This window comes from Myotis brandtii, unplaced genomic scaffold (assembly GCF_000412655.1).
Source record: "Myotis brandtii unplaced genomic scaffold, ASM41265v1 scaffold115, whole genome shotgun sequence".
Classification (NCBI taxonomy): Eukaryota; Metazoa; Chordata; class Mammalia; order Chiroptera; family Vespertilionidae; genus Myotis; species Myotis brandtii.
Window position 1 is genome coordinate 18,199,806 of NW_005353967.1, and position 10,379 is coordinate 18,210,184.

A 10,379-nucleotide genomic window follows, 5' to 3' on the forward strand; every position below is an offset into this window, starting at 1 on the left:
GGGGGGGGGGGGGGGGGGGATCTTTTTCTTGAATTCTCATTAGCATGTTTATTATTAGTATTTTATATTCTTTGGATTTTAAGCATTTCACTTTTACAAAATCAATCTGTTAACAGTGAGAACTAGGAAAGCAGTGTGGAATCAGAAATATAATGGGCCACTGACTAGGACAGAACTAGAAAATTAAGTTCTTGATTTATACAGTGTAATGGCTGTTGAAGTCTGGTACTTAATTGGATTTTTAATCAGGACTTGACAATGATGATGAAACTCACCCACATACCTCAACCTTGGTGGTCTAGGCATGTGATCTGATCCTCAGGAATTATAGAATCTAATGCCCAAAAGTGGACCAGGTATTCACTATTCCAGTTCTGGAAGTATTGTTAACTAACCTAGGGAACATAATGATATTGCTAAATATCTTAAATAGGGATTTCATTAGCTAGTTTGCACTTAGTATATGGACTTTGTAAATCCTTTGTATAGAGAGGGTTTTCTTTCACTGGAGTATGCTTATAGATAATGCTAGTTAATATCTAGAAAACTAATGTTTAAATGCTTATTACTAAAGAGAGTAAGCTATTCCTTATTTGGTTTCTAAGAAAATACAGAGTTTCTGAGTATATGACATTCTTTTACCTTCCTTTCTGTATCTTTCCTACGGACATTCTGTAAATGGTTATTTACATTCTGCAGGTTATATGTCTCAGTAAAATAGGGACCTAGTTGTTTTGCCATTTTTATTGTGCTAATTTTCATCTTTTAATTAAATAAAAATTTAAATATGTCTTTGAAAATGCCTATATTTTGGACTGAAGGATATACCAGATTAAAAGGTTTGAGTTTTAAACATTCTGTTATCACTAGAAATAAGATTAGAGCACATTCATTCAGTGTTTTAGTTACGTGAAATATAGCATTAAAAATATTTTTGTAAGAAATCTACAAAATGGATTAAAGACAATAAATTTCAATAGTATCAACAGTTGGAAAAATAAACTATCTTTTTCAAGAAGTTATAGTTTAATCTCAGTATGTCATAAGAGGTTTGATCTGCGTGGATTTCTGATGAAAAGAAAATACAAGCTTTTAATTAAGTCTTGTTTATAGAGTATTGGCCAATATCTAAAAAATACAGATTGCATAATTTTATCTTTCTAGTTTTCATCTATAATTTGCCAAAATTTATTTTTGTGTGGCTGCTTTACTTTTAAGTCTTTAGATACTGTAGAATTAATTAAGTGAAGATGATTTTTTAATCAATTTCTTTGTGTAAAAAGTTATGGACTTAACTTTATTTCCAAGTTTTTCTACAAGACTTTTAGTCATGAACATTAAAAGGCAAATCTTTGTTTTATGACATTGAGAAAAGGGTTCAGGGGTTTATAGTACCAAACCATTATTGTGTAATTTTAAAGATAATGAGTCTGTAATTGCTTCCATGTGCTCAGCTTTTTCTGGTGCATGCCTTAGTTTTCATAACTTCTAAAAGGCTTCTTGTTACAATTTTTTGTTGATGTATTAAGTTGAACCATATGAAATTGCTGTTTCTGTAAGTTAAAAAAGCGGTGAAATTTGGTAATTTCATGATTCAATTTAATATTTAAATGTTCACATTTTTTCACCCCAGGAAAATTAGAGCAGATGTTGAATGGTAAAGTATTTTGAAAAATTACATATTTTTGAAAACACCTATATTTTGGACTGAAGGACATAACATTTTTCTTTAAAAAAAGTTTTTAGGGTTTTAGAGTGAGAGGAAGGAAGAGGGAGAGGGGGGAGAGACTGAGAGAGATATCGATGGGAGAGAAACTTTGATTGGCTGCCTCCTGCTTGCCCCTTACTGAGGATTGAGCCCACAATCCAGGCATGTGCCCTGACCTGGAACAGAATCAGTGACCTCACTGCATGGGATGATGCGCAACCAATTGAGCCACTCCTGCCAGGGCCAAGCATTTTTCATTGTGATATTTTTAATTACTATCTTCAGAAAATACTATAGTTCTTAAAAGAAACAAACATTTACTATATTTGAATACGTTTGACATTTCTGTTGTTTATTTTTCTATTTTATCTATAATAAATAGTACTTACTGTTTTGATTTTAAAAGGAAAATCAACTATATTATGATCCTTCCACTGGAATTTATTACTACTGTGATGTGGAAAGTGGTCGATATCAATTTCATTCTCGAGTAGATTTGCAGCCTTATCAGACTTCTGGCACAAAACAAAGTAAAGATAAAAAGTTGAAGAAGAAAAGAAAGGATCCAGATTCTTCTACAGCAAATGAGGAAAAGGTATTGTCTTCTAATTTTTAAAATTTACATAATGGTGATGTAGTTAAGTCAAAATTTTTGATGAAACTGAAAATCATTCAGTAACTGCATTTCAAACATATCCATTAAAGTAACAAGGTATCAGAATCTATTAATTAAGGAGCATTTGTTTACATTGGTCTGTTTCACAAATTCTCAGTCACTAGAAGTCAAGGAATTTCTTAAAAGTTTGAAGGAGGTATATTTAGGGCAGATAAGATACTCTTAAGTTACATAACTTGGAAGAAGAACTTTCAGACCCTTAGTTGATAAGTTGATGTCAGTGCACAATTCACAATAAAACAAAAACATAGTTTATAAGTAGATGTATATAAAAATTCTGCTTTCTTAGTCACTTTGAGCAATTTCTTACCTATATTATGTTAGCAAACATTTAAAAAAATCCATTTCTGGCAAATAGAGAGTAGATATATTTTCATTAGTAGTGTAAATTGGTATCTTTTTGGAAAATAGATGGGCTGTATCAATAACTGTAAAAATGTTGATCTTTTTAAATTGGAAAATCTCATTTCTGGTAATTTATTGTCTATATACTAATATATGAAAGCCTAAGCAACCAGCGGAGTGGCTGGTAGTTATGACATGCACTGACCACTAAGGGGCAGATGCTCAATGCAGGAGTGGAAACCACAGGCATGGAAACATGGAACAGACTGATGAATCTCAGAGGGAAGGAGGGAGTGGGGGAGGGCGGGAAGAGATTAACCAAAGGTCTTATATGCATACTAGAGGCCCAGTGCACGAATGCACCTGTGGGGTCCCTTGGCCTGCCTGCACCCTCTCACAATCCGGGACCCCTCAGGGGATGTTGGACTGCCGGTTTCGGGTCCGATCCCCACAGGCCAGGCTGAGGGACTCCACCTGCTGGAGGGACCCTGCTCCCTCTGCAGATGCCCTTTAAGCCCCTGTGCCACCCCAGGTGCGGCTGGCCAGGGAGGGGAGGAACCATGGGAGGTTGGCTCCAGGGCATGTCCGGCCCGTCTCGCCCAGTCCAGCCCCGCCAGCCACCTTCTAATTAATTTCCTTTCAATTTGCACGAATCTGTGCACCAGACCTCTAGTTATTTTATAAATCCAAAGAAAGAAAAATGCCTTTGTTTAATTATATAGCAAATTTATAAGAACAGAGAGTTAATAGTTCAAATGACCCAAAAGATACTGGTTAAGAAAATGATAATACATTTAATTGGAAAAGCATTATTTATGACTTAAAATGGTAGTTGTAAGGAGTGATGGAAATTTTTTAAAAAAATGTATTTTTATTGATTTCAGAAAAGAAGGGAGAGGGAGAGAGAGATAGAAACATCAATGATGAGAGAGAATCATTGATCAGCTGCCTCCTGCACGCCCCCCTACTGGGGAACATTCCGCAACCTGAGCATATGCCCTTGACTGGAATTGAACCTGGGACCCTTCAGTCTGCAGGCTGATGCTCTATCCACTGAGCAAAACCAGCTAGGGCAGAGTGAGGGGAATTTTAAAAATAGTTACAATACGTTAAATTGAAAAAAGGAAAATAACAAAAAAGTTACTAATGCTTGCTCTTATTTCTACTCACTTCACAGATAAGGTTCATGGTTTATAGGCAGGAAAGGAGGCTTATTGTGAATTCTGGCAACTATCTGATACTTTACTCTTAAGATATTATCTCATGTTTTCTCTTCTTCACCAAGGGGAAAACATTTTTAAATGTATAATACCAAAGTTCAAAGATGGAATTGGTATTTTGTTGAATTTATCTTCTGTTCTTTGTTTGATTTGTTATTTCTCTGCTGTTTTCACTGAGTACATAAGAACTGAAAAATATGTGACTAAAATACTAAAAATGATTTTTCTCTTTGCTCTCGAGAATTATGTTTTAATCACTCCTACTTGTTACTAGTGGTTGAACCGTTTGAGAAGATAGGTTGTAAAATTACTTCTGCCTAGCAATAAGAAAAGAACATATACCTATCATCAAAAGGCCTTTCCTGACAAAGTAGAGAATGACATTTGAAAGCATTCGGTGCGATTTTGGTTTAGTTTAGCTCCCATAACTGCTTATCTCTGTTTTTATTTTATTTATCTCTGTTTTAATTTAATTTTTAATCCTCACCCGAGGACATGCTGAGAGAGGGAGAGAGAGAGAGAGAGAGAGGGAGAGAGAGAGAGAGAGAAAGAAAGAAACATTGATCGACTGCCTTTCATAGGCGCCTCAACCAGGAATTGAACCACAACTCTTGGGTGCACAGGATGATGCTCAACCAACTGAGCCACTCTGACTGGGACCATAAATGCACCTTTTTATCATCCTTCGAAAATATGTGAACTCCAGGACAGGGACTTAGGAAAAAATTCTGATGAAATTTTGAGAATTCCTTGAGAATTCTAAAAGGTAGTTGTGAAGCATGGGAGACCAGTTAAGACAGAGGTCCTCAAACTTTTTAAACAGGGGGCCAGTTCACTGTCCATCAGACATTCCACGCATGCGCACTGTGGGCCCGGGATGAGTCGGCTGCTAAGCAGGACAGGCAGCGGCGAAAAAAACCCCCGGCGGGCCGGATAAATGTTTTCAGCGGGCCGTAGTTTGAGGACCCCTGAGTTAAGACATCCTCACCTCTTCTTTATTTTTTAAGGTACTCATGAGCCTCATTCTTTGTAGATGGAGGGTATGTGGAAAGAAGAGAGTAGAGTGAGGTGATTGGAGTAATTAACTTGAAATATGCATTTATACCGCAATGCCCACATGTAGGCCCCCTTATCTCTTAATGTTTAACGTTCTGGCAAATAGTTTTTTTAAAAGTAGCACCTCTGGCAATTTCACTCATTTTCCCCTTGCGTATGCTGTCCTATAAGCAGTAATAAAAAAATACACGACTGGAAACTGCTTTTTAAAAAGAATATTTAGATAGGAAAATTTTTTGTTATAATTCACAATGACCTTTAAAGCTCATAGTTGTTCAGCTCCTTGCCCTTGTTCTTGTCCTTTGTGAGTTTGTAGTGCTGGAAGTGTATATAGTTTATTACACTGTGAGTGTTGAGCCAGTCTCCAAACTGAATTTGTGCTACTGTTAAAATATGTGTTTAAGATGCTCTCATATTTTATAAAATAACAGAAGAATATATGAATTCACTTCATCATGTGGCTGTAAGGTAGAAAGAAAATTCATTGTGTTACAAACCAAAGAAATAAGGGGAACATAATAACTCTATGCTTTTTCTATGGTTAAAAGAATAGATTTGTTGATTTATCAAAAGGCATGCCCAATATAATTGTATAATCTATATATATAAAACCCTAATATGCAAATAGACCAAATGGTGGAACAGCCAAACAACCAGTTGCTATGATGTGTGCTGACCACCAAGAGGCGCATGCAGGACACGGCAGGCGTTGGCCTTGGCGGGATGGTGGAGCAGGTGAGCCGGGGCGCCAGACCAAGGCATGGCTTCGGTCGCTGTCATTGGGGCAAGCCTCTGGTGGTTACCGAAAACTCTTGCTCCCACGTGCCACAGTCCTGCCCGGTGCTTGCACCTGCTGCTGACGCCAGCCCCACTCGTACCCGCTGCCAGTGCCAAAGCTGCTGCCTGCACCCGCTGCCGACACCTGGCGCCGGCCCTGATCACTTGGCGCCATCAGCGGGTGTGAGCAGCAGCTGCTGGTCCCGATCACCCCTGAGGGCTTCTCCACCTCCCCCTGCTCCTGAGGGGTGATCAGGGCAGCAGCTGCTGCTTGCACCCGCTGACAGCGCGGGCCCCAATCGCTCCACACCATCAGCGGGTGCGAGTGGGGCTGGCGCCGTCAGCGTGTGGGAGCGATGGTGGCGGGGACGGGGATGCCAGCAGATGGGACCAGGCGCTGCAGCAGGAAGGGCCGGGTGGGGGCGTGGAGGATGGGCCGAGACTTCCTGTGCCCACTGCAGGCTCGCAGCCCACAGTTCGTTTCAAGGTGCACGAATTCGTGTACTGGGCCCCTAGTAAATTATAAAAGGCTTATGCTAGGTAATTTGGAATTTTGGAATAAAAGGGATATAACTGATTAATCTGTACATTAAGCTGTTGTGTATTTTCAAATCAACTCTATAAAGTGCTAATTTTTTTAAAAATACGCTTTTATTTTTAGAGAGAGAGGAAGGGAGAGGGATAGAGAGATAGAAACATTGATGAGAGAGAAACATCATTGATCAGCTGCCTCCTGCACACCCCCTACTGGGATTGTCCTGCAACCCAGGCATGTGCCCTGACTGGGAATCTACTAGTAACTGGTGATCTCTTGGTTCTTGGGTTACCACTCAACCACTGACCCACACTGGCTGGGCTATCAAGTGCTAAATTTTAGCAAAACTATTCTGCTACATTAGGTACATTTGGATTTTTAAATCCCTGCTGTAATGAAAGCCAACTCTGTATTTTATGTAACTTGATAATTGGTTAAAAGTTCAAAACAAAATTTAGGGTAGCTGTATTCTCCAGGCCTTCACTTGGTCCAGTAAGGTAGCCTCTAGCTACATGTGGCTACTGAGCACTGCAAGTATAGCTGGTAAGTATAAACTACATTCAATTTTCAAAATAGTACAAAAAACCCATGTAAAATATTTCATTGGTAGTTTTTATATTGATTAAATATTAATATATATTAAATGGTAGTATTTTGTAAATACTAGGTTAGATAAAGTATTAAAATGAATTTCACTTGCTTCGTTTTACCTTCTTAATGTGGCTATTAGAAAATTTTAATTATAAATACGGCTTGCATTATTTTTTTGTTGGGACAGCATTGGTCTAGACCAGCCTTGGGCAAACTATGGCCCGCGGGCCGGATCTGGCCCGTTTGAAATGAATAAAACTAAAAAAAAAAAAGACCGTACCCTTTTATGTAATGATGTTTACTTTGAATTTATATTAGTTCACACAAACACTCCATCCATGCTTTTGTTCCGGCCCTCCGGTCCAGTTTCAGAACCCATTGTGGCCCTCGAGTCAAAAAGTTTGCCCACCCCTGGTCTAGACTGTCACTTGGTCCAAATAATATGTGACAGGATGTTGAAAATAGATAAGAAGAGAGAATTGGGATAAATTGTAAGCATAGTCTGTCTCACTTGGTAATTGATTTCATGTGGTGGTTAAAGGGATGTCAAAGATAACTAAGATTTTTTATTTGGATGCTAAATGGATGGTAATAAGTTTAATCAAGAAAGGGAACATGAGCAGAAAAGGGGTACAGATAATAGCTGTTGTTATCTCACTGTACATATATCTTCACTAATTCATTGTAACATTTAGCATTATAAGATGGTCATGTTTAAGATTATCCTCCCCACCCACCATTTTCCAGGATTTGAATTCAGAAGATCAAAAAGCATCCAGTGTTGAACATATAAACTGCAGTGAGGGAGAAGATTGTGCAAATGTGAAAAAGAAGGCCAAAGTAGACATTCATTACAAAAATAGTTCCCATGAATTCACTGTTCCAGTTATTGGAAAGACTATAGAATTTCCTCTTAATGAAAACATCTATAATTCGACTTCATTTAAAGATGAGAAAATCATAGAGACTGATAGTGAGCCAGAAGAAGGTGAAATTACAGACTCTCAGACTGAGGACAGTTATGACGAAGACATTACCAGTGAAGACAATGTAACTGCAGAAGATACTGAGGATGAAGGTGAGTAAATAACCATTATTTAATTTTACACAAATAACTCAGTCTGGTTATTGTAAACATAGCAACACTGTTAAAAATGTTAGTATAATATATCTGCCAAAAATTAAACATTGTTTTAAATTGATTATTTTCATGACATCATTGAAAATTTTGTGGGCCACCATTGCTTATTCTTGGGGAGTAGAATGTAAATAAATGACTAACACTTGAACCTTAAGTTTCATTGCATTGAATGGCCTCATCAATAGAACACAAAACCAAGTTACCTATGCCTTAATCCTAAAGTATGTATTAAGTCTGTTTTAGTGGTTTAGATATTTATAGCACACTTTTATAATTGAGAGGGGGAGAGCAAATTGCCTTTAAAAAATGTAGTCCATGAATTCAACTATATAGGTATTATATAAATCTATTTTTTTTTTTACTTGAGGATATAAAGACATACTTTTAAAACCCAGGATTTCCTATTAGGGTATATGAGTTTATTTTGTTCTTAATGGAATTACTTATATTTTTAAAAAGGGTAGACTCAATTCTTCTAACTTAATATAAACATACTTGTTTGTGACATTTTTAAATTCCAAGACCTTATTTTACAATTGTGATATATGCTGACCTTGCTGAATACCTTTAGTTTGATCACTTTACATTGGTAACAGTGTTAAGCCTTACTAATTGTATGTCATATACCAGGATTTAAGAAGGTTGTTTAAAACAGAATTAAGACTTTTGATTAATAAATTTTTATTTTATGGATACCTCCTACTATCCCTAGACATGTTTAATTTTTTTTCCATAGCATTTGGTTAATATTTACCCACTTGTTTCTTTGACAGATGAGGAAAAAATTTGGCCCCCTTGTATTAGAGTAATTGTTATTAGATCACCAGTGTTGCAGACAGGATCACTTTTTATCATTACAGCTGTAAATCCTGCTACCATTGGAAGGTAAAATGTTTAATATTATTATATTTGTCTTATTTTAGTGGATTGTACATTTCTTGAGCAGTTATCATGAAATGTGCATGGTACTTGTTACTTGAGAACTTGTGCATGGTACCCAAAAAATATTACTGGCACTTACCTTTGTCACTTGGTTTTGGAAATCAGTTGAGGGTATGGCTTCATAGTGCCAAAAGTGGACTGCCTATATAAAGAGATAAAAATCTCAATGATACCTTTCACAGAGATTTTTGTCAATTTTCTTACCTTTTGTACTGCCTTTTTTAGATTTAAATTACTTACCTACACTCAGTATTGGCCTCTTTCTCTGCTTCTTTTCCTTTACCCCTTTGTACCTTATAATCAGCTTGCTAGAGAGGTAGGTTTTAATCATGAATAAGATAATTTCCTTACTTTCTAACTGGAAAAATAATCTATCCTTAATTCAGATTCTATGCAATACCTTAATTTTAAATTCTTAGAGAATAGTACATACCTTTTATATGCAGTAATAGAAATGGGAGCATAGTCAAGTCAATAGATCTGGAATAAGTAATTGACATTAGTAATTGACAATACGAAGGATATTTTGTCACTGAATGTTTATTAGCCTGGGATATATGTACCAAAGAATAAAAGTAATTCTGGAAGCTTTCAAGTAGGAAATTTAGAGTGTGATTAAGGAAACTGGTCTTAGTGTGATAGAGAGACTTGCATTTTAACATATCTTTTGTTTGTTTGTTGTTTAAAGTATTACATATGTCTCCTTTTTCCCCTATTGACACCCCACCCTGGCCACTCCCATCCCCAGGGTCAGGCCCCCACTGCCCCAGTGTCTGTGTCCATTGGTTATGCTAATATGCATGCATACAAATCCTTTGGTTGATCTCTAACTCGCCCCCCCCCCCTTGCCTCTTGTCTCTGGATCTATTTTTGTTCATCAGTTTATGTTGATCATTATATCCCACATATGAGTGAGATCATGTGATATTTATCTTTCTCCAACTGGCTTATTTCGTTTAACATAATGTTCTCCAGTTCCATCCATGCTGTTGCAAATGGTAAAAGTTCCTTCTTTTTTATAGCAGCGTGGTGTTTCATCATGTAGATGTACCACAGTTTTCTAATCCATTCATCTACTGATGGGCACTTAGGCTGTTTCCAGATCTTAGCTATTGTAAATTGTGCTGCTATGAACATAGGGGTGCATATATTCTTTCTGATTGGTGTTTCTGGTTTCTTGGGATATATTTCTAGAAGTGGGATCACGGGGTCAAATGGGAGTTCCATTTTTAACTTTTTGAGGAAACTCCATACTGTCTTCCATAGTGGCTGCACCAGTCTGCATTCCCACCAGCAGTGAAGGAGTGTTCCTTTTTCTCTGCATCCTCTCCAGCACTTGTCGTTTGTTGATTTGTTGATGATAGCCATTCTGACAGGTGTGAGATGGT

General features: G+C 37.2%; 1 protein-coding gene across 1 annotated transcript in view; it reads left to right on the forward strand.

Annotated features, from left to right (window-relative positions):
- Positions 1 to 10,379, forward strand: part of AGGF1 (angiogenic factor with G patch and FHA domains 1) — a 32,597-nt gene that overhangs the window by 4,244 nt on the left and 17,974 nt on the right. Inside the window, exons 5-7 of the mRNA XM_005858157.2 lie at positions 2,115 to 2,303; positions 7,656 to 7,986; positions 8,823 to 8,934. Coding sequence (XP_005858219.1) covers positions 2,115 to 2,303; positions 7,656 to 7,986; positions 8,823 to 8,934 — 632 coding nt within the window. The remainder of the gene's footprint in view (positions 1 to 2,114; positions 2,304 to 7,655; positions 7,987 to 8,822; positions 8,935 to 10,379) is intronic.